Below are 24,818 nucleotides of genomic sequence, written 5' to 3'. Positions count from 1 at the left end.
TTATTATCTTTTGGTTTTCATGGGACATGGTAGCACATGTCTTTAGTCCCATCACTTGGGAGGCAGAGACAGGCAGATCTCTTGAGTTCAAGGCCATCCTGGTCTACAAAGTGAGTTCTAGAACAACCAGGACTACACAGAGAAACCTTGTCTCGAAAAAACAATCAAAATTATTATTATTATTATTATTATTATTATTTGAAGTATGGTGGTTAGGAAAGTTGTAGAAGGTAACTGGAACACACATAAACCTAACAATTGTTGTCTTGTTAACCAGTTAGTTTTCTGTGGTTTGATGATGATGATCACACAGTTTCATTGAATTGAAAGTGAATAGGATATAAATTTTGATACTAAATATTCAAAATGTTATTGCCTCAGAATTGATTGAACCATGTTGAATCAAACTTGAATGCAAAATAGAGGGTTTATTATCTAAGTAGTATTTATCTTGTTGAGATTGATACTCATTCTAAGTCTTTGTACTTCATTGAGACAGGATCTGGACCTTTTAGAAACATGTGCCTGCCAGGCATGGTGATACACTCTTGGGAAGCACAGGCAGGTGGATCTCTGTGAGTTTCTCTGTGAGACAAGGCCATCCTGGTCTTGTCTACATAGCAAGTTTCATGCCAGGCAGGGCTACACAGTGAGACTGTCAAAAGAAAAAAGAAAGAACAAAAGCAAGTACTTGTGAACTTTGTATTTTGTGTTGATTTTAATTGTTTCATATTTTTCCTAGGTTCCACATCCATCTTTACAATCCCGATAGTCTGATTGCTTGTGTTCTGCCATACCATGAGACACGGGTATTTGTGAGGGTGATACAGCTTCTAAAAATTAGTAATCCAAAACACAAATGGTTTTGGCTATCTCCTGTTAAGGTAAGATTGTTAAATACCATATTCATTCATGTATATAATTATTATAAATCATGATTAAGGTTTTTTGTTTTGTTTTTGCTTTTTTGTTGTTGTTTGTTTTGTTTTGAGACAGGGTCTCACTGTAAAGCCTTGGCTGGCCTTAACTCACAGAGATCCACCCTCTTCCTCCGTAGTTACTTGGCTAGTTTTGTTTTGGGGGTAGAGTCTCACTGTATAGCCCAAGCTGGTTTTGAACTTTCTCATTTTGAGAAAAGTTCTCTCTGTGTAGCCCTGCCTGGCCTGAAACTCTCCATGTAGATCAGACTGACCTCAGAGTCACAGATCTGCCTGCACCAAGAGCTAATGACAGATGGGGGTAAAGCTAGCAATCAGAAGGAACAAGAGGGAAAGAATGGGGAGTTTTGGATTCAATTCAATTTAATTTAATTTGGGAAAAGTAAAGCCCTTAATGATTCTGGGAATAGTGTACTATTATCTATACCATTTGTTTCCTAGCTTTCTATTGAAACTCTAATTAATGACATCTAGTATTTATTTAGTACCTGACGTTAGACTAGACATTTTACATCACACTGTCTTAGAGTCTCAAATTCTTTATAGAGGTGAGGGCAGACTCGGAAAATTGAAGCTACGTGCTAGAGTTCCTATAACTAAAGTGGGCACAGTAGCTATGTGAACCCTATTCTTTGCACTGTACAATGCTACTTTGCATTTGTAATTTTGGTACCAAAGAAATTTTTTAAAAGATGGAGGGTATGGAACTCTTAAAATACTACACAAATTAAAAGGATAAGGATAACGTGAAGAGCATCAGGAAATTGTTAAAATTGAATAAGATATTTGGAACGAAAGGATAGTTACCCTAGAAGAAGGACCTAGTAAGGTCTGCCCGCAATAGAGACTAGAAGGAAGTAGACATATGTCATAGGCAGGAACCTTACTGCATGTGAGCGTGCTGGTAGGACTGGGAGAAAAGCTGATGAGGATGGAAGTAGACCAGCAGACCATGGGCCTGTGCCAGGAGCTAACAACAGGTGATAGTGAAGTTAGCAATCAGAAGAACCTAGAAGAAAGGACCCCCCAGTTTAGAAGTCAAAAGAAAATTTCAGAATCTGGATGTAAATTAGTCAGGCTAAGTGGAGTTCAAAATGTCTAGCCTGAGCTAAAGCTGCTGCTCAAGCTGCCTTTCCCAGCATTCATGCTGCTGAAAACATGAAGACCATTTCTCCTCCTGGTCTTGCACAGCTCTCACCACGATCTAGAAACTCTTTCCAGGTATCCAAACCTCACTCTCCCATCAAGGGTTACTTGCAGTCTTCATTGAATTGTTTTGTTATTGTTTAGTTACAGACCATGTACAGTAGCAGTTAGTGGGAATAGCAGTAGAGGTTGGCCAGGGTCTGGATCTGTTTCTGCTATTAGGATATTGTGAGGCAGACAGAACAATGCCATGTTGACTCAAAAACCAAATCCTACTAGTAGAATGATTAAGATCTAGAGAATTGAGATTAAATATACACTTAAGTGGCATTTTATGAGTGTTTTGTACTGAATTCTTCTCCATTTACTGTTACCTGTTCTTTGGAGTCTCTAGAGTTTCTAAGAGTTTATGTGTTAATCTCATCAGCACCACTTACAAGGAGAGATTGTGTCTGTGTTGATGACTTGCCACAACACAGATGTTACTAGATAGGGACTTGGGGTCGTGGTCAGTTGGCAGTTGTTTCTCATAACTTGTTCCTGTTGTCAATAACAGCAATCTGGAGTGCCCTTAGCTAGAGGAACTTTGGTCACCCATTGCTACAAAGACCTTGGATTCATGGATTTTATTTGCAGTCTGGTGACCAAATCTGTGAAGGTGAGCCATGAGTGTGTTGTTGAATGTATGGAATCATAAAATGATTGCTTGCTCTGAGAGAGGAAACATATTCAGTGGAACTTGGAAGACTTTCCTACATTTGGTCTGCTCTTTGGGTGCATGAGCAGGTGAAAAATCAGTGTTTTCACCAAAAGACATTTTCTGTAAAAATAAATTAGTCTGTTGCTTGTCAAATTCCAGCCACAGTGACTATTAAATAGAAACTAAGAATGTGAACAAGCCTGTCAGGGACATCATCCTTACTTAGCATTGCATATTATGATACTTAAAGAGCCAGAGCACTTTAAAAGATCCTGCATGTGTGCTGTGTTCACTGTTTCAGGCGTTCGCTGAGTATCCGGGAAATTCAGCTCAGTTGAGAGTGCTCCTGGCCTTCTACGCTTCCACCATTGTGTCTGCTCTAGTGGCTGCTGAGAACCTATCAGACAACATTGTTGCCAAACTATTTCCATACATCCAAAAGGTTAGTCAAGTAAATCTTTTTTTTTTTTTTCCTTTTTGGTTTTTCAAGACAGGGTTTCTCTGTGTAGCTTTATGCCTTTCCTAGAACTCGCTTTGGAGACCAGGCTGGCCTCGAACTCACAGAGATCTACCTGCCTCTTGCCTCCCGAGTGCTGGGATTAAAGGCGTGCACCACCACCTCCCGGCCAAGTAAATCATTTTATACATAAAGGAATTTGCTTGCTTTTGAAAATTTCATGGAGAAATATGTGTTTTTAAATTGATAGTTTATTTTGAATGGTTGATAAGATTCAAAGAAAGTTAAGAAAGACTTTTCAGTTATTAAATGGGTATCTAATAATAAATGTTGGCTTTCTTTCTGTGTCCTAGGTCTATTTTCTTAGTCATATTTTAGGGGAAAGAGAAAAGAAGAGCCTGCCCTTGGAGTACAGGCTCTCTTTCCTGTCCTCTTAGCCCTGGTGTCTTTCCCACCTGCCATCTCCTAGACCCTTGACAGAGTTCTGCTTGTACTTCTGCAGTACAATACAGTTTTACTCCCAAGAGTGATGAAATGGATGTCTCCCTTCCAGAGACATGAGCTTACAGGTCAAGCAGAGCTTGTTGCCTCTTGTTGGGATGTGTAGTGGACGTCTGAGTTAGGAGGCTTTCCCGAAGGTCGTCCCTTCTCATTCTATATATACATATTTCTCATCTCTGTGTCCACATAGGAAAGGAAGAGAACACCTTGATTCTCCAATTCTTAAGAGTCATTGGCTGTCTGTGTACATTAGCTTTTATTGGTCTTTTTTAACTTACAATGGTATTTATTTATTCATTAGGTAGTTTTAAAATTACATTTTGCTTATGTGTAAGAGGACAGCTATGTGAGCCTGTTTTTTCTTCTACCATGTGTGCCCTGAAGATCAGGTCGTCAGGCGTGATACCAAGTACCTAAACCCAATGAACCATCTTGCCGACCTTAGGGGTTTTTTGTTTTGTTTTGTTTTGAGAGAGAGCCTTTTGCTGTGTGGACCACACTAGTTTTGAACTCATGTTCATCCTGGCTCAGCCTTTTGAGTGCTGTGACAGCTGACTTAATTTGTTTTTTGTCTTATACATGGAAACATAAGAATTGTATATAACCGTGGTGTACCATGTGATGTTTTAGTATGTGTATTTACTATGTTTAACATTTAAATCAGGAAAACATTGACATTTCTAATTTGTTGTACTTAAGTAGCATGTTAAATAGAAGAACATAATTCTATATTTTGTCATTTTCCTTATATTTCAAAAATATTTAGGGGTTGAAATCATCCTTACCAGATTATAGAGCTGCCACATACATGATAATCTGTCAGATTTCTGTGAAAGTAACGATGGAAGATACCTTTGTGAACTCACTGGCATCCCAGCTCATCAGAACATTGACCAAGGTTCCTTCTCAAGTCAAGGATGGATTAGGTTGCCTGATAATTCTCTTACAGCGACAGAAGCCAGAAGCCCTTGGGAAAAAGTATGTACTGTTTTATAGTTGGAGGCCAGGGAAGTTGTTTTGAATAATTTTTGGTAAGATGCACTGCTTTTTAAATTGCTGCTTGTCTAATTTGTCGATATCATGTATGCTTGTTTCTGTCCAGGCCATTTCCTCACTTGTGTACTGTTCCAGACCTTATAGCGCTGCTTCATGGGATCTCGGAAAGCTATGATGTCAGTCCTCTTCTGCGCTACATGCTTCCCCGTCTGGTCGCCTCTGTGGTTCAGCACATTGCAGGTATGTGGCTTCTGTTTGGACCCCAAAGCCTCCTCAGTTCCAGCTATCTTCAGATAGGACAGACACTGGTTGATGGCTTTAAACTATTGAAAATGTCTTCTGTCCAGTTGTTTCTATGTAACTGGCCTGTTAGGTGAAAATCTTTAGGGTTGGGCAGGTCCACAGAAGGGAGGACTGTCATCCTGGGAAATTTCTCAGGATTCTGTTATTTAAATAGGCTCTGGAGGAGCAAAAGGATTTGGCCAAGTAGACCTTTGCTTTCCATCTAGCTACTTTATGATCTCCAGTGTTTCATTTACAGTAAGTATCTAGCTGCCAGAAAGTAAGGCAAGAAGATTTCATACATAAAAATCCAAATTATGAAAGGAAATGATAATTTGCATTATTCTCTTTGCCTCAATAAACAGAAAAGAAAGTAAATATTTGGTTCTATGGCTTCTTAGAGAACACTAACAAAAACATCTCTAAATTATGTTAAGTCTGATGAATATTAAGAAAAGCATCTTGCCGGGCGGTGGTGGCACACGCCTTTAATCCTAGCATTTGGGAGGCAGAGGCAAGCGGATCTCTGTGAGTTCAAGGCTAGCCTGGGCTACAGAGTGAGTTCCAGGACAGGCCCCAAAGCTACACAGAGAAACCCTATTTCGAAAAACCAAAAAGGAAAAAAAAAAAAAAAAAAGAAAGGAAAGCTTCTCTAAAATTATGTTGAGTCTGATGTAAAAAAGGTTTGCACAGCCAAATCTTGACTTAAATCTTTCATTTCAGTAAAGTCTAGAAGGTGGCGGCAGCTTTGGTTTAGTCAGGAGGCACTGACGTGAAAGCTTAGGCTGCTTTCAGAGATCTAGGTTATAACCAGCTTCACTAACTTTTAGTGTGATCTGGGGAAACAATGTTTTTTGCACTTCTGTTTTACTCTTGATATTTGTATCGTGATTAAGCTTATTGAAAGCATGGAGGATTTCCGGTGAAGGACAAATGAGAGTACTTGTACACAAAAATGGTGTGAAAACTGTAAGTTACTCAGTAGATAAAATATGCATTTGAATATCGGTAAAGAGAGGCTGGGGCACTGACTCAGCATTAAGAGTGCATACTGCCCTTGCATAGGACGCAGGTTAAGTACCCAGCACCCACACTGGACAGTTCATAGCTGTCTGTGACTCCAGTTCCAGGGATCTGATGATTCCCTCTGGCCTCAACAGGCACCTGCATGTATCTGGTACACATAAGCTCAATGCAGGCACACAGTCATAGACATAAATAAACAAATAATTTTTTTAGACGATAATTGGTAAAAAGCTAGAGCTATTAGTATATATGTTTTTAAGTTATCACTAGAAAAGTTTTCTACTATAAGTAAATTTAATCATCAGCATGCCAAAAAGAATATCCCTAACTCAGTTTTCATCTGTTTACATATTAAGGAGAAGAAACTGAAGGGATTGATGGTCAGATCTACAAGAAACACTTAGAAGCGATTCTTACAAAAATACCATTGACGAACAACTTAGATCACCTACTTGCTAGGTAAGGTTGTTTATAACATGCTTCTGATTTGCATATTTTTGACTAAGTATTCATTTCAGGATTCATCATTAGCTTTCTGATGTATTTTGCTTGCACTGTCTATATCATTTCACTAATTATGGGTGTTGAATCTAACAACTGACAGCATAAAATGCAAAAGTAAAATTTCCTTGATTGTAGTTAATGCTTATAGAAGAAAGTGAAAATGTAATAGTCCAGCTAAATTTGAGTTGTGTTTACGGGTGTTTAAATTTTTCTGTTAATAAATGGATGTAGTGCCTGAAATAGCACATCAAAGCTGATACTCAGTAAATGTTGCTTAGAATCTTAATATTGAGAGTAGGTATGCCATGAAAATTATTTCCTCCTATTCTCTGAAAGGCATTTCTGTCTCCCCTTTTCATTCCCTGTTTGATTGACAGTCTGATGTAATGAGTAGAATGTTTAGGTGTTGTAGTTAGACATAGGTTGGAATCTGGCTTAATGCCACTTCAGCTAGAATAGTAGTTTCAGAAGCCAGTCCTCCTGGATCTGATTTTGCCATTATGCTAGGTGAGAAGAGAACTGCCTGCAGGTGTGCTCATTTGTATGCATTGAGGCTTAGTTTACACTCAGGAATCAGAACAACCTTTACAATTTATAGCCCTCCTCTGCTCTTTCTGATATAGAAAGAGTTACTACACATTTGACTTCTGTTTGTTGCTGTTTCATTTGACCTCAGGCAAATTGGAAGCTGTCCTATGCCCTAGTTTTTTCATCAGCAAAATCAATATTTCTTTTGATTTGTAAAGCACTTAGTACATAGCAGAGAGCTCATGAATGATAACCCATATCTACTGGTGTTCTGCTTTCTTTTGCAGCCTTCTTTTTGAAGAATACATCTCATACAGCTCCCACGAGGAAACCCATGCTGATAAAGTAGCTTTGCTTAACGAGCAGTTTCTTCCACTTATCAGACTTTTAGAAAGCAAGTAAGTTGAGTAGGTGTAGGTGTTCATCTCCAATGCTGATCTGTTCTACAAAGAATAACTTGCAAGTTGTGTCTTAAAGCGTAGATAATTTTTCTACTTTTTCTTTTTCAGAAAGGGACAGTATATCTAGAATGAGATATATTGAAAGACAAAAGGAAATAGGGCTTGTGGTGCGTCTGTGGACAGTATAATTTTTTTTTACACTAGAGACTTTTGTTGTTGTCTTCATAGTGACAGACTTAATCAAGCCTTTATGTATAGTATTTGTTCTGTACATGTAGGGGAATGTGCTTATAGCTTTATCAAGAATATTGAATGAACTGTAATTCCTTCCTAGATACCCCAGAACATTAGATGTTGTGTTAGAGGAACACCTGAAAGAAATTTCAGGCCTTAAAAAGCAGGAGCTTTTCCATCAATTTATTTCTCTCTCTACAAGTGGAGGAAAGTATCAGGTAGGTTGTCCTTCCCCAGCACAGTTACAACAGGAATTGGTGGTGTGGCTATTTGAAGAGCACAGGCAGTTATTTCCTGCTTTCTTCCATCTTTGAAAAATGTCAGAGAGCTGAGGATTTATACAGTGTGTATAGTTACTAGAAACGGCTCTGGGGCAGGAATCATAACTGAAGAAAAATGTAACATTCAGAAAACATTGAGAATTTCATATCGCGGTTGTCACTAATGGGTGACTTCACAGGCTTCCAGCATGCCTTGTTACTGTAGGTGTGCATCTGCCAGAGCAAGAGTGCAGTCACGTGATCATGACCATGATAAATCTTAAGAAATTTTCTGGGGATTCAAGCCTAAATACTAAGAAATCGGATAAGTTCTTATAATTAGCCTTGAAAATGAATATTATAAAAATAAATTGGGCTATTAGTTTCAGTGGTATATTTCCTCTTTTTTTTTTTTTTTTTTTTTTTTTGGTTTTTCTAGACAGGGTTTCTCTGTAACAGTCCTCGTTATCCTGGAATTCACTCTATAGCCCAGGCTGGCCTCAAACTCACAGAGATCCGCCTGCTTCTGCCTCCCGAGTGCTGGGATTAAAGGCGTGCGTCATCAGTAGTGCATTTCAAATCAGGTAGATAGGTAGATATCCTTTGTAGTTTGATTTTATGCGTCACCTAGGCTGTCACCAGTTTGAGCATCTTTTGTTATTTTCTGGGTTGTATTCTGTCTGCAGTGAGGTGCCAACTTAGTACTCTCACTGGAATTATATATCATAAAAAGTGCTGAGTTACGTTATAATGCTGTTTCACTAAACTGAACCCACACATTCATCCACACAAGTACACAGAACACACCATGTATAACATTTATGTTTTCATGTGGTGTAACTCAAACCGTATTCTAGAGATGAATTTACTTTTCTGTTTCTACATTTAGATGGTTATTGCATGGTATATTGGGCAGTGTAAGGTGTTTTCTGTTTTCATTTTTTGTTTATATGTTACTCAGATTAAGTGAAATAACTTCGTTATTGTGTTGGACTTACAGTTTTTAGAGGATTCTGACACATCTTTGATGCTCAGTTTGAATCATCCACTGGCTCCTGTGAGACTGCTGGCTATTAACCACCTGAAGACTATCATGAAAACATCAAAGGTTTGTGTCAGATAGCTTTTACTTTTGATCTTTTCCCCCTTACAACGACCAGTCTAATTCTACAGTAAGAGATTGGAGTTTCCATCAAGAATTCATATTGTATGATTACAGATAACTCAAATTTTATTGCTTTTTAGTTCTTTCAAAATATCTGACTTGTTGAGTTTTTGAGGGTTATTTTGTTCATTCATGTTTTTTTTTATATTGCTATATTTTAAGGATTATAGTTAAATTTTAAAATTACGTTTACTTATTTGTGTATGTATGTATGTATTTTGTGCCTGTGCATGTATACACAAGTGTCTGCACAGAGGTGAGAGAAACATTTGTGGGTTGGAGGACCACCATGTGGGTATGGGAGGTTGGACTCAAGTTGTCAAGTGTGGTGTCAGGGACCTTCCCTCACAGCCCTCTCACTGGCCTGTCATCTCCCTCTGGGCTCTCTGATTTATTGAGGACAACTCCTTAATTAAAAGACGGCATTTAGATTGTATATATGATGTTCAGTGAGACTGGAAGAGGATTGAAGCAGTTACCAATCTCAGAAGACCTGTTGGAGAGGACCTGGTTCTCGTTTGTTGTGCTCTCAGAGCTGAGCCTGGCCTCCACACTGGTGTTCTGAGGTGTCTTTTCCAATGGAAAGCTTGTGAGCTTTGTTGCAATAGTTAATTTGCTTTTCTTTTGCTCAGGAGGGCATTGATGAGATTTTCATTAAGGAAGCTATTCTAACCCGATTAGGTGATGATAACGTAGATGTCATTTTGTCGGCTCTGAGTGCTTTTGAGGTGAGTAAATGTGTTCTGTGGATGTGCAAATTTTGTTTGTAAATACTTTGTTTTTCTCACATGGTGCTTGACTCTAGGCAGGAATATGTTTGGAAATCAGTTCATTGAGTGTAGTCTGGTGATAAGTCTCAAAGGAGTAGCCAGACTGCACAGTTTGCTGGATAAGGAAGTACTGCAGAAAAGAGACAGGCTTTGTGACAGCAGCCAGTGTCCCAAGACTATGGCAAATTGGATCATGAATACTGCTTGAGAAATTGTTCTCGTGAGTGAAAAGGAAACCTCTACAAGAGGAAAGTTCTCACAAAAGAGATACTGGGATTCTTTGGAGAAAATCTTTACAATTAATCATCTTTTCAGTTTTATTTTAGAAACACTTTACATATTTGACAAGTAAATATTTACTCATGCTTTCTTCCCCCTTCTAGATTTGCCAGCAACACTTCAGTGGAGAGGAGACCGTTTCACATCTTCTGAATCTCTTCCAGAGAGCAGAACTGTCAAAGAATAAGGGGTGGTATGTGTTTGCTTTCCTCCGTCCATGCTCTGTGCATAGCGGAGCTCTCAAGTTCACCCTGCTTCTCTTCCTTTTCACTAAGGACTTTAATAACTTAGTGATTGACCTTTTGCTCAGGATTGTAGAACAGAGCTTTAAAGAAGTTTTTTAGTGTGTGTGTGTGTGTGTGTGTGTGTGTGTGTGTGTGATGCTTTTTTAGTTTGAGAATTTCATGCGTGGGTGCAATGTACTTTGATCATATTCACCCTGCTCCTTCTAGACCCCTTTACCTCACATACTCCCAGTGTTGTGGCTTTACCTCTTCCTTTATAACCCTCCAAGTCCAGTTTGTGATGCCCGTATGTGCATGAGTGTGGGGCCATCCGGTGGAGCATGGTTGATCTAGCAGGGGCCACACCCTTGATAAAAACTAGCTCTCCTTTTCCCAGAAAGGATATGCTTTTCATTTCATTGATTTGATATGATGTGTAGGGGTGTTTTGCCTCCATGTATTTCTGTACACCTCATAAATGCCTTGTGCCTGTGGGGGCCAGAAGAGGGTGTCAGAGTCCCCAAAAGTGTTACCACTGGTTGTTAAATTGCCGTGTGGGTGCCGGGAACACATACCAAGTCCTCTGGAAGAGCAGCCAGTGTTCTTAACTTCTGAGCCATCTCTCCAGCTCAGGATATACAGATAGAATCTGAATATACAGTATATTCAGGATAGAATCTGAATCTCTACTGTTTAGTGGAGCTGAGATAGCTGATGTAATATAATTTGTTACAGTTAGAGGCTTTTGTTTTTTGGTTTTTGGTTTTTTTAAGATATCTGACAGGACAAAATTATTGACTAGGTGACTCCTTTATTGGCATGGATTTGAGGTTGTGTCCTAGTGCTCTCTGAGCAGTATTTTTGGTTAAGAGACCAGGCAAGCTATTGCCAACTGAGCCAGGACAGTGTAATAATGAGTTGTGTTGACTTGAAGTCTCTAACGTGTCTCTGAACCAAATGGGCTTTCATGTCTTCCAGGTACAGGGTGCTTGAGCTAGCAGCAAACATCCTAATTAAAGAGGAGATCCTGAGTAAAAACGATCAGTTGTCAAATCAAGTGGCTGTCCAGTTGTTGCCTTTTATGGTTATTACTAATGATGATATAGAGTCTCCTGATATGAAAATTGCTATACATTTGTCAAAATCAGGAATTTGCTCTCTGCATCCTCTGTTCAGAGGCTGGAAAGAAGGTAAGAAAGCCAGTTAGATAAAACAGGCATCTATTTTATTAGGAAGATAAATCAGTTAAAATTGTCTGTCTTTGCTGTTTGCCATTGTATTTGTTATATTTCAACATCATATTTTTTATTTTTACTAAGTGGCTCATAGACAAATTCAGACTTGGAGTAAAAAGAAAAAGGCAAGCTTTTGAAGAGAATAGTAAAAATTTTATCTGCATATGTTACTTTACCTAATTCCTTATGTGAATGCCACTGTATGTATTCAAAATTTTTTACAGCTCTTGAAAATGTTATTAGAAGCAAAAAGTCAAGAGAAATAATTGGTATCGGAAATCAGAAGATGGTGCAGTTGCTGGCCGGCAATTTAAGCTCAGGAGACCGCTCTTCAATGCTGAAGCTGGTAGGTGTGCCGTCCATCTCTGCGTGTTCGTCTCGTGTTCATTAGGCACCCAACTCTGCCCTCCCAGACATTTTTTCTGTCTCTTTGTTGTTGTTCCATTCTTAAACAACTGTTGTACTTTGAACAAACACAAAGGTAGTTTTGGATATTCCTTTGGGGGCCATGGCTAAGAGTTACAGCTCAAGCTGATCTAGAACTCGCTGTGTAGCCCAGGCTGACCTTGAACTCCTGATCTTCTGCCTCAGCTTCCCAAGAACTAGGATTATAAGCTTTTACAACCACTAACTTAGCATACTCTACCGATTGTTTAAGTCCTTAACTATTTATATCATTTTTGGACTAGTGAAAATACCTTGTTCTTTTTATTTATGTATTTATTTATTTTTTGAGACAGGATTTCTCTGTGTAGCTTTGGAACCTTGCTTGGAACTCACTCTGTAGCCCAGGCTGGCCTCAAACTCACAGAGATCCGCCTGCCTCTGCCTCCCAAGTACTGGGATTAAAGGCATGCACTACCACTGCCCAGCCCACTTTTTAATCTTTATTTTTCCTAATTTATATTCAAAATATTAGTCTTTTCATTGTTAACATAGCAAAATGAAACTAAAAGAAAATACTTTTGTAAACCTTTTAAAGGTGTTAGGTGTCTGATTTATTGATTTTTTTTGTTGCTATTTGTATTTTTAGGTATGTGGTTTATATGCGTTGTCAAGTGTATTTATGTACATTATAATTTTAAGTGTGCATTTACCTTTAATCAGTGTTTACTGTTTTTGAAAGGCTTTTTGTTTGTCACTCATGCTATGCACAATACATAGATAGGCCTGAGATAGATAGAAAACTTTGTCCTGGAAGATCATGACTAACCAGTAATGGAGTATGCTTATTTCCCAAGGTGGAGGATTTAATAAGTGCCGGGGAAAAGGAGTCCTACAACCTGAAGCAGAAAGTGACGTTCCACGTGATTGTGTCTGTGCTTATCTCTTGCTGTTCATCCTTCAGAGAAACCTGCTTTCCATTTGCTATACACGTGTTCAGTTTGCTGCGGAAAAAAGTGAGGAAGCTCAAAAGCATCATTACTGCTGTGGTAAGGAGCGCAGTGTCTGCAGAAAGTTGACTACTGAGTAAAGTACAGCATGGCCTATTGATCCCAGCAAAGCTGAAGTCCAGAAGCTGAGCTGCTGTGTCTGGATCTAGCTGGAGGATTGGGGAGCAGTGGGAGCATTAGCTGGAGGATTGGGGAGCAGTGGGAGCACTAGCTGGAGGAGGAGGAAGCAGTGGGAGCATTAGCTGGGGAAGGGGAAGCAGTGGGAGCACTAGCTGGGGGAGGGGAAGCAGTGGGAGCACTAGCTGGGGGAGGGGAAGCAGTGGGAGCACTAGCTGGGGGAGGGGAAGCAGTGGGAGCACTAGCTGGGGGAGGGGAAGCAGTGGGAGCACTAGCTGGGGGAGGGGAAGCAGTGGGAGCACTAGCTGGAGGAGGGGGAAGCAGTGGGAGCACTAGCTGGAGGAGGGGGAAGCAGTGGGAGCAGTGGTTTTCAGACAAGAGACTCCCATGATTTTGTAGGAAATTTATTCAGATTATAGAATTTCAAAGTTGGAAGGTTTCATGTCATAACTGAGCCTCCTCACTGTTTTTATCAGGTCACTATCCAAGTTTCACTCATAACTACTCTGGTAATGACAAATTCACCAACTCACCAGAGTTGGTGCTTGAACAAAACTTGTTACAGTGTTTATTGAAAGAAGATCCTGTATATTTAAAATGGTTGAGTGCTCTGGTAGGTCCGGCTGTCTCTGGCCTGCTGGTATCTCTGACAGTGTTACTAAAGGTCATGTTTTCGTTTGTACAGAGTGCCCATTTTGAGGTAACAAGATTGTTTTAGTAGCTGCTGTTTGCAGCAGTATTTTTCTTTTCTTTATCTTCAGAACTTCAAAGGGCTGCCCGTTAAAGGATTTGCTAAGTGAATTACACTTTCTTCATATTTATGTATACTCTTGGGGTTTTTATAAATTCTAATTGTAGTCATTGTTAGCTAAAATTATGTAAATTTAGCGTGCTTCTTCATACTGTAGAAAGTGGCCCAGGTGATCCTCAGTATCTGTCTTTTGTGAGGTGCAGTAACTGGAGCTGTAGTGGTCCTTGGTGTTAGCAGTGTAGAGCAGTTATGGTTCCTTCAGTGTCACACTGAATGGGTCGTTTCACATTGCTCTGTTAGTGCTCTTTCTGAGGACTGAGCATCTTTTCAGCTGGAGCAGCATATCCGTCCATTTACGAACGCAATCCTTATGCAATTGTTGATCCACTCCCTACTAGGATATGCACATCTGCTGTAGTCTATGCACAGAGCTCATGTCTGGAACTACTTTCAGGATGTGCTGGTTTCTGTTTCCATGAATGTTTCAGGAAATCCCCTCCGAGTGGCACCTGGAACTGATGCTGAACAGAGGATTGCCAGAGGAGCTGTGGGAGCATTATGTACAGCAGCTTCACAAGGCCCAGAGGGTTGCTGTGGAGGACTCCATTTTACTCGTATTTTCCCTGAAGTGTTTTATTTTTGCACTGAAGACTCCAAAATCTTTTCCTTCGGGTAAGGCATGGTCATGGCTCTTGAAATGTGATACAACACTGACTTTTTAACTCTGTAGTTTACCTTCACTCGAATGAAAAGCTCCCCCAGCATGCTTGTGTAGGTCTACCCATTGCTTGTCTGTCCCCATTCCCTGCAGGTGCCACGTGGTGGAATCCTGAGCAGCTAGATGGCGACAGCAGACACTACCTGCACTTGCTCATTGGTGTCTTTGAAATGTTGCTCGAGGTTTCTGACGCCATGCATTTCAGGGTTCTGATGAGGCTGATAATGAAGGTACTTGGCTCGCTCCTCACAGGCATTTCTGCTGTTGGTAGTGTAGGTTATTTTCTTGCCACAGTTCTAATACTAATGGGAGGATATTTTGCAGCAAAGACGAGTGTGTGCTGACAAACATGCCCTCCAAAACAGTGTAGTAATCACAGCCAGGCAGCACACTGAGTAGAGAGTAACATTGCAGCCTTCCTATTGGTGGGCTAGTGTGTTTAAGAATCAGAGCAAGCCCAGTTTTTCATTTTAAATGTCATTTATGGATGAAAAACTGGCCGAGTGTTCAAAGATGATATTCAGGAAACTTACCCTGGGCTTTGTTACCTCCATGCTGCAAGCAGTGTGCGTGTTCTTGTCCTTGTCTGACTCACTCTCCAAGGCATTCAGCATTGCCAGCATTGCTCACTCCTGCAGAGTGCTCTCTTAGTGAAGTTTCCCAGATCCTGCTCTTGGTTTTTAGTTAGTGTCCCTGTCTTTTTTTGTTTAGTGTTTTCAAGTGCAAAGGTTATAGTGAGTCTTCTTGAATGTCATTCTTCAGTGACATCCTTCTAACTGGTTAAAATTCCAGCTATTGAAGAAGTTATTCAACAAGAAGTGTCATTAAATCACTCATGTTTTATTCTTGTACATTAATGAAAAGAGCAGGGGCAGTTTATCTGAGTAAGAACTAGACTTCACTTTGTCTTGCTTTCTTTTGGTTAGGTACATCTACAAGATGTTCTTCAGTTGTTCCAGTTCTTCTGTGTTTTGTGGACCTATGGTTCTAGCCTTTCCAATCCACTTACCTGCACTGTGAAGTCAGAGCTGCAGACTCAGGCTCTTTACATAGGCTCTGTGATGCTTTCTTCTCAGAACACACAGTATAAGCAAAAGCTGGCGTCTACTGCATCTCCAGGTATGGCAAGTCACATTTAATATTTAAGTGAGTACATTATAGATACATAGTATATGAGGAAGTATAGCATATACTCTTGTGTTTGATTGTATAGAGATAACATAATTTATTAAAATAAATGACTGTGTGGAGGAGATGGTGCTGAGGATAAAGGCACTTGCCATCAAGCCTCATAATGACTTGAGTTTAATCCTGGGCCCACATGTGGAAGGAGAGAACTGGCCCCTAAAGGTTGTCCTCTGACCTCTGTACTCAGCATAGTAGTGACCACACCCCACCACATACATATACAGAAATATCTTTATTTTTATTCATTAAAAAAGATTGCAAAAAAAGCCAGGTGTGGTAGCACATGCCTTTAATCTCAGCACTCGGGAAGCAGAGGCAGATGAATCTCTGAGTTCAAGGCTAGCCTGGCCTACAGAACAAGTTCCAGAACAGCCAGGGCTACAAGAAGAAGCCATATACTTTGTTTAGAAATCAGCATTTGAACTTTTCAGCTTGGTATTACACATTTTCCATCCTTTTTCACTAGTGTTAGTATAAGACTGGCTTCTTGTTGCTCTTCCTCTCTCGTGCTCTGTCTCTTCCCCTGCATAAGTACTTCTGAACTTGTGCTGTCTAGACCTGTCCCAGAATTTCCCAGAATAGTGGGGAAATGTACTTGGTCCATTTGAAAGCTTCAATCCTGACAGGAGAGTCTCACACACAGGGCCTCAGGAAGAGGCTTCTTAGACTAGCACCAGTCCTCACTGTGAGTGCAGTGTGCTTCTAGACATTTCTGTCTGTGAGGAGTCCAGGAGATACTACTTGGCATCTTTCTTTCTGCTTTGTTCTATATTTGAAACAGGATCTTTCAGCCTGTCCTTATCATTCAGGCTGTCATAGAACTCACTATGTAGTTCAGGCTTGTCTCACGCCTACAACAGTGCCTCTGTTGTCTCGGCCTCCAGGAGCTGAGACGATAGGTTGTGAGCCACGACAACCAGCCTTGTGTTAGCATATATTTCCAAAAGTGTTACAGTATTCAAAAGAAAAAAGTACTGTAAGGGATGGAGAGATGACTCAGTTGTTAAGAGCACTTGCTGCTCTTAGGGAGGACCCAGGTTCACTTCTCAGTACCTTCATGGTGGCTTACAGCTCTCTGTAATTCCCGTTTCAGTAGATCCCTTAAGACTCTCTTATAACCTTTGAGTACCAGGCATGCACATGCTGCACATACAAAAACACATAAAAATAAGTAATAAACTAGAAAAGTCAATGAACTATGCTGCTTTGAACGCAAATAAAATTAATTGGAAGAATTGTGTCATGTGCATTGTTTAAATGGAAAGACATTGCAAGAAACTGCTTTCTTAAATTGTGTAGAGTTAACATATTTTGGGTTCTAGGACTTGACTTAGATTTGGTGCCCTTTGTAATAGCACTGTGAATGTCTTAAGATTTGAATGTTTTAAAAGTTCTGCTTCACGATACAGGAAAACTGATCTTTTGGCTCAAATCTGCCCCTTGAAAGAATTTTAACTTTTCAGCTATTTGCTTCTGGCTTTGCTTTGTGAATTAACCTTGGGGCAACCGAGAAGGATTTATAGCTTTCATAGTATAAGAGATTTACAGAAAAGTCTGGAACTTGTTGAATTCTTTCTTGCAGTCTAGAAGTGGAATATTCACATCAATCATTTCCATACATGTAACATGAAAGGGATTTTTATAGCTTTTTATCCTGAGTACATGTTTGCTTATTGAAACAGGGTTCCACTTGACAGCCCTGGCTGACCTTGTACTTGATGTGATAGAGCAAGCTGGCCTTCAAATTGACAGCAGTCTTTCTGCCTTCACCATGAGAATGTTAGGATTACAAGTATGGCCTGATGCCTCACTAATACATCTTTGAAAAACCCAGTATGGTTGATCTCAAAAAGAGATCATCTACTACACTTCTAAAGCTATCTTGTCAGGGTTGTTGAATAGAGTAGGATGTAAAATGAGTAGTTTCCAGAGTTGTTCTGGAAAACCAGCATAGCATTGAAAGTTCACAAAGTTTACTTGTAGAACAACACAACCACAGGTCCTTACAGTTTGTGAATGATGCTCTATGAGTCCTACACAAGGTTTTGAATAAGAAACATCTGCCAGATAGCATTTATATAAGAAATACAACATTGGTTTAATATAAAGAACTCTGTGTTGAAAGGGAAACCTCATATAATGTCCAAAAATCTGAAAAGGTATTAGGCAAAAGATTTAAATTCTTCATGTTCAAGGAACAGCAAAATAAAAATAACAGAAAAATATTCCTTACCATGTATAGTAGTGCACACCTTTAGTCCGAGCACTTGGGAGGCAGAAGTAGGTGGATCTATGTGAGTTCGAGGCCAGCCTGGTCTATACATTCCAGGACAGCCAGGGCAACACAGAGAAACCTGTAGCTTGAGTTTTCCTGCCTGGCCCACAGTCAGGACAAATCTCTCTCACCTGCCAGTCCCACAGCCGCTCAGACCCAACCAAGTAAACACAGAGACTTATATTGGTTACAAACTGTATGGCCGTGGCAGGCTTCTTGCTAACTGTTCTTACAGCTTAAATTAATCCATTTCTATAAATCTATACCTTGCCACGTGGCTCGTGGCTTACCGGCATCTTCATATGCTGTTTGTCATCGTGGCGGCTGGCAGTGTCTCTCTGACTCAGCCTTCCACTTCCCAGCTTTATTCTCCTCCTTGTCCTGCCTATACTTCCTGCCTGGCCACTGGCCAATCAGTGATTTATTTATTGACCAATCAGCAACACACTTGACATACAGACCATCCCACAGCAGAAACCCTGTCTCAAAAAATGAAAAATAAATAATTAATTAAGTTAAAAAATAATAATAATCCTCACATCAGACGGTAGCAGTTTCACTGCACAGTTACAGTTGAGGTGAGGAACCACTCTTGTTACACTCACTACTGTGAATTTGTTGTCAGAAATAGGTGACATTTTAGATGTGTATGAAATGAGTGGATGGGACTGATACCTTCCTGGGCCTGAAATGTTTTTGTGGATGCTAAGTGGGATAGTAGACTAAATTATTAGAAAATCTAATACCATTCTTACTCCTTGTATAAAAATTCCCCCTAAAATGAAGGTGTAACATAAAACTTAGCTGGTATTAGAAGAAGACAGAATGCGTATGATCGCTCTCTAAACACAGAGATTGATACTTTTTGATTGAATTTTCAGGGTGGGCAGTAACTTTCCAAGCCAAAGATAAAAGTAGAAAAGTTTTTATAGACCAACCTGGGCTATATGGGCTATATCACAACCTTATCTCAAAAAAGAAAGCAATGGAAACCTAGCCAATCAAACAATACCCTAGAAGGAAAATATATATATATATAATATAATATATATAATATAATAACCCTAGACGGAAAAAAATATAGATTGTAAGATTTCCACACTAAAAACAAAGTCAAGTAGTAAGAGAAGCTATACCCAAATTCCCAAATTATATATAATTTTACTTTGTTAAGGTTAAAACTTTCCTTTTTGGAAAAAAAAGAAAAAAAGAAAAGGGGAAGTGCTGTGGGATGGTCTGTATGGCAAATGTGTTGCTGATTGGTCAATAAATAAATCACTGATTGGCCAGTGGCCAGGCAAGAAGTATAGGCGGGACAAGGAGGAGAATAAAGCTGGGAAGTGAAAGGCTGAGGCAGAGACACTGCCAGCCGCCATGATGGGAGCCAGCTTTGATTGGCTAATGCCTGTAATCCCAACACTTAAGAAGTGGAGGCAGGAGGATCTGAAGTTTTGGGCTAGCCTGGACTACATAGCAACAACAAAATTAGCAGTAATTTAAATATTTGCAAAGCACCCATAGTAAACACAATGAGTAACTTCCTGCTGCTCCTAAGGCAGGAATGGATTTGGGAGCTGTTGCAACACTGTTCTGAAATCACCTAACCTTCACTAGCACTTGGCAACTTAAAGGTAAAGATAACAATTTAGATACACGTGTACCTATTAGGGAACATACACCTTGAGATGAGATGACAGTTGACAAAGAATCAATTTATTGGGCTCATTTGCATGTTTTGAGAAAAGAGCCATTTTTCTGAAATAATAAAACAGTGAACAGTCTTCAGAGGAAGGAGTCTGAAAGGGAGCCTGTGTGTGTATGATGGCCAGGGTGGGGGTAGTGCTAGGGATAGTAACCAGGGTGTCCCACAGGCCAGATGCATGCTATGCGACTGAGCTGTGCTCCCAGCCCCAGAAGGAGACCTGTCACCGTGTACCCTGACACTGTCTCCCTTCCCCTTTGGTTTAGTGGTGCCGTCTCTACTCCTCAGTCTGGGAAGCCCTGTAAAAGAAGTGCGCAGAGCTGCTGTTCAGTGTCTCCAGGCCCTCGGCGGAGTAGCCTCGAAGTTTCAGCCGGTGATAGAGCACCTGCTTCCCAAGGCAGAGGAGATCACTTCAGACACTACCTACGTGATTCAGGTAGACTACTGGCAGAGACAGTTGTGATGAGGGCCTGTCGAACAGGAACAGTCTGCTCCCTTCCTGTACCTTGTAGGGATTTGGGTGGACTAATCCACTAACTTAAAAATGTGTGTCAGCAACTGCAGTCTTTGTGCCGTTTTTTAAAAGGTCACATATTATATTTCAATTCTGTTGTCCTTTCCTTTCATGAAAGACTAATGTTCAGCCTTCCATAGTGAGCTAGCTGTGGATACTGATACTCTTTCCAGTTGGAACTGTATTTGAAGAGAAATTAAAAGATGTAAGCAATGTCATGTCATTTGGAAAAGACTCTTCCATAATTAGAACATTTAGTCCTTAAAGTTCCTTTTCCCTTTTTAATTCAGTTTTCTTTCTTTCTGGTATCCTAGGATTTGGCTACATTATTTGATGAACTACAGAGAGAAGAGAAACAGAAATTACATCAGAAGTTGTCTGAAACTCTGAAAAGCCTTCTTCACTGCATTTATGGCTGCCCATCTTACATTGCAAAAGACTTGATGAAAGTATTTCAAGGTGTAAACAGTGAGGTATGAGTGTTTTACACAGAATGCAGTGGATTATATGTTCCGTATGACTTTCCTGATAAGTAACTGTCATGTATGAGGAAGCAGCTGTGTGCTCTCAGGAGAAGTTCTTCACAATTTGGAAAGAATGTATTTTTTGGAGGGAAAAGCACAGCCTCCTTTAGGTACTCAAGGAAGCCTGTGATGCGAAGGAAATGTCTGCTCTGACTAGCAGAGTTTTAGCCTTGAATGCCCATGGCTCTTGACCAACTGCAAATTCAGAGAACTGAGAAGGAGTAAAATGGAATAAAAATTATTTGATTATTTGTTTTACAATTATCAGCCCTGAGTTGTCATTGATGTCATTTACAAGTTGACAAACTTCTTCTATGAAGGAATAGATAGTGAATATGGTCCCTACTCCTATCTGTGAGGTTCATGTCTTCTGGTTCAACCAGGCTCAGATTGGAAATGTTTGGGAGAAAAATTATGTCTATAGAAAACAGGCAAGGTTTTTTCTTCTCCTCATTTCCTAAAAAATACAGCATTATTATTATAATTAATCTAGAGGTGATTAAAAGTTTTTAGAAAGCTGTGACTAGATTATATGTCCACATTATGCCATGTTATATGAGGGGCTTGAGTATCCAGGGTTTTGTTTAAGGAGTGGCTTATGGACGGTAGTTACTCTGCAGATATCAAGTAACAACTCTTGGGCTCTGTGAACCATCTTTCTTTGCAGTTGCTCAGATCTGTCACTGGAGGAGAGCAACCACAGAGGGTATGTAATCAGATGATTATGGCCATTGTCAGTGAACAAGTTTAAAAGGACAAGACATCCACTGGATTTGTCAGACAAGCCATGATTTGCTGGCTTATGGTTTGATTGCTAAAGCCTTTACATACCTCATTTGAATTAATGCTAATTATACCAAATTGGAAATGGTGGTTGAGGAAAATGCAGTACTTTAGCAAATTGCTAAACTATTGCTACACTCATATTTTAGTTTGTATTTTCTGTTCTCAGAATGTCTTCAGCTCCTGTAAATGTAGAGAACTGTCAGGGTGAGCTGTCAGAGCAGACCTGAGCAAAACATGAGTCTCGGTTACTACTAATAACCTTCTCTGTCTTTAGATGGTACTTGCACAGCTGTTGCCTAAGGTGGAGCAACTCCTAGAGAAGGTGGAGAAGGAGCCTACAGCTGTCTTAAAAGATGAGGCCATTGTTTTGCGTCTTATTCTGGGAAAATACAATGAATATTCAGCTTCACTTTTACATAAAGACCCGAAGAGTCTAGACCTATTTATAAAGGCTGTGCACACAACAAAGGAGCTTCACCCAGGAATGCCAACCATCCAGATTACTGCTCTTGAAAAGGTCAGTGGCTTCCTTCAGAAACCCAAGCTTGATCATGCATTTAGAGAGTTATTAATGGGTTGAACATGCTTTTAAAGGCATGAGATATATATAGTTTACCTACTGTACAAAGTTGCTTGCAGGTCATTAAAATAATTGCATTTAAAAGCTGGTGAGAGCCGGGCGGTGGTGGCGCACGCCTTTAATCCCAGCACTCGGGAGGCAGAGCCAGGCGGATCTCTGTGAGTTCGAGTCCAGCCTGGGCTACCAAGTGAGTTCCAGGACAGGCACAAAGTTACACAGAGAAACCCTGTCTCGAAAAACCAAAAAAAAAAAAAAAAAAAAAAAAAAAAAAAATAAAAGCTGGTGAGATGGCTCCTCAGATAAAGGAGCTTGCCATACAAACAGACAACTTGAGTTTGATCCTCAGATCAAATTGATCAGATTTTAAATGGAAAAGTAAAGCAGAGTTGCTTTATAGTAAGGAGAAATCTTTGGGTTGAAGCTTGTTTGCTGACTCCTGGGTTTGCTTTTTTTTCCTGCTCCTAGATTACAAAGCCATTTTTTGCAGCTCTATCAGATGGGAAGGTGCAGCAGAAGCTTCTGTGTATGCTGTTTGACTTATTGGTGAACTGCAAAAACTCACATTGTGTTCAGACGGTTGGCAGTGTTTTTAAAGGGGTAAGTCACAAATTTTGTAATTTGTAAATGTTTAGTCTTTTCCAGTTGATAAAGTGTATAACCTGCATTTTTACAGGGTTCCTTTGGGGTCGGATTTCACTATTAACAAGATCCATTTAAAAGTATGTACTCAAGAAGTATAAAACCCAGATCTTCGGTCCTCACCACTTTTTTTGGTTTTTTGAATTCTTTAAATTTTTCATAGATTAGACAGTGCATCTTAATCATATCCATATCCTGCTTCTTTTGCTCCCCGCCCCTGCCAGTGTATCTTCTTTCCAGCTTCAAGCCCTCTTTTTAAAAAGAAACAAGCCGGGCGGTGGTGGCACACGCCTTTAATCCCAGCACTCGGGAGGCAGAGGCAGGGCGGATCTCTGTGAGTTCGAGGCCAGCCTGGTCTCCAAAGCAAGTTCCAGGAAAGGCGCAAAGCTACACAGAGAAACCCTGTCTCGAAAAACCAAAAAAGAAAAAAAAAAAAATGAAATAAAATATAAAAAAAAAAAATAAAAAGAAACTTTACTAATTTCGATCAGTTCTGTCCATATGTAAATAAATGGGTGTGGGGTCATACTTTGGGGCATAGGCAACCCACCGGTGGCAACCCTCTCTCTCAGAAGCCATCAGCTGTCATAGCTCCTCAACCAGGCATGGAACCTCAGGAGCCCCTTCTCATTCATGCTGAAAAATTTTTTTCTTTTGGTTTTGTTTTTTTTGTTTTGTTTTGTTTTTTTTTGTTTTTTGTTTTTTCGAGACAGGGTTTCTCGGTGTAGCTTTGCGCCTTTTCCTGGAACTCACTTGGTAGTCCAGGCTGGCCTCAAACTCACAGAGATCCACCTGGCTCTGCCTCCCGAGTGCTGGGATTAAAGGCGTGTGCCACCACCGCCCGGCTCTTTTTGGTTTTTTGAGGCAGGGTTTCTTTGTGTAGCCTTGGCTGTCCTGGCTGGCTCTGTAGACCAGGCTGGCCTCAGACTCACAGAGATCCACCTGCCTCTGCCTCCAGAGTGCTGAGATTAAAAGGCATGTACCACCACTGCCTGGCCTTCATGCTGAAATTTTTAACAGGCATGATACTGTGCAGGTTACCACAGCTGCTGCGAATTCACCTGGAGAGGACAGCATTTCACAGCCTTCTCCATCTTTCTGGTCTTAGATTATTTCTGCCCACTACCACAATGTTCCCTGGGACTTGTTTGGTTTGGAGCAGGTCAGTATGAGTGTCCCATCTGTGGCTGAACATTCATAGTCATTTACTCTCAGTATTTTGAATGGTTAGGAGTCTCTTGCAATACTACTGCCCACTGTATAGGAAGCTTCTTTGAACAAGATTAAGAGCAGCACGAGTGGTTCCAAAGGGAGAGTCTGTAATGGGGAGGGAGGCATGGCAGCAGGAAGCTAGAGCAAGAGGCTGAGAGATCGCCGGCAGTGGTGGCTCACGCCTTTAATCCCAGCACTTGGGAGGCAGAGGCGGGTGGATCTCTGTGAGTTCGAGGCCAGCCTGGTCTACAAGGTGAGTTCCAGGAAAGGTGCAAAGCTACACAGAGAAACCCTGTCTCGAAAAAACAAAAAACAAAAAGAAGTTGAGAGACCACACATCTCCATCCACGTGCAGGAAGCAGGACAGACTGAAAATGGAACGAGGCTAGTTACCTTATTTTTTGTATGGAGTATCTATTTTCAATGAGTTAAGGCATTTGGTTATCTTATTTTGGTTCTTACTCACACTAGGTACAGCTGCTTTGTTTCATGAAAGGAATAGGGAATTGTCAGGGGCTTGATGTTGAGCAGGGTGACCTTATTTGACTTAAATAGACATGTGATGTATAAGATGGAATTGGAGTTCTGCTTATTACTTTTATATGTATATAGAAACCTAACCATCATTGGAGTGGGTTACTCCATTTCTTGAATTGACTGAAATGGAGAATGGTACGGGCAGTGAATAAAGGAATGGCCATACAAGTGTGAGGACTGGTGTTTACACCCTGCATAAATTCTGGGTGCACATTGTAGCCAACTTGTAGTCCCA

General features: G+C 40.3%; 1 protein-coding gene across 1 annotated transcript in view; it reads left to right on the top strand.

The window, feature by feature from the left end:
- The window catches only part of Heatr1 (HEAT repeat containing 1), a 48,949-nt gene that overhangs the window by 3,486 nt on the left and 20,645 nt on the right, over positions 1–24,818 (top strand). The window contains exons 4-24 of the mRNA XM_052727208.1: positions 743–884; positions 2,641–2,742; positions 3,086–3,226; positions 4,509–4,720; positions 4,845–4,978; positions 6,403–6,505; positions 7,366–7,476; positions 7,814–7,931; positions 8,974–9,081; positions 9,771–9,866; positions 10,292–10,380; positions 11,390–11,601; positions 11,871–11,992; positions 12,888–13,079; positions 14,397–14,580; positions 14,720–14,856; positions 15,553–15,745; positions 20,058–20,227; positions 20,620–20,778; positions 21,890–22,132; positions 22,661–22,792. Of these exons, the coding sequence (XP_052583168.1) occupies positions 743–884; positions 2,641–2,742; positions 3,086–3,226; positions 4,509–4,720; positions 4,845–4,978; positions 6,403–6,505; positions 7,366–7,476; positions 7,814–7,931; positions 8,974–9,081; positions 9,771–9,866; positions 10,292–10,380; positions 11,390–11,601; positions 11,871–11,992; positions 12,888–13,079; positions 14,397–14,580; positions 14,720–14,856; positions 15,553–15,745; positions 20,058–20,227; positions 20,620–20,778; positions 21,890–22,132; positions 22,661–22,792 (3,100 nt within the window). The remainder of the gene's footprint in view (positions 1–742; positions 885–2,640; positions 2,743–3,085; positions 3,227–4,508; positions 4,721–4,844; positions 4,979–6,402; positions 6,506–7,365; positions 7,477–7,813; positions 7,932–8,973; positions 9,082–9,770; positions 9,867–10,291; positions 10,381–11,389; positions 11,602–11,870; positions 11,993–12,887; positions 13,080–14,396; positions 14,581–14,719; positions 14,857–15,552; positions 15,746–20,057; positions 20,228–20,619; positions 20,779–21,889; positions 22,133–22,660; positions 22,793–24,818) is intronic.

This window comes from Peromyscus californicus, unplaced genomic scaffold (assembly GCF_007827085.1).
Source record: "Peromyscus californicus insignis strain IS unplaced genomic scaffold, ASM782708v3 Scaffold_8__1_contigs__length_139910024, whole genome shotgun sequence".
NCBI lineage: Eukaryota > Metazoa > Chordata > Mammalia > Rodentia > Cricetidae > Peromyscus > Peromyscus californicus.
The sequence above is the reverse complement of the archived record's forward strand: the minus strand, read 5'-3'. Positions and strand labels throughout refer to the sequence as shown.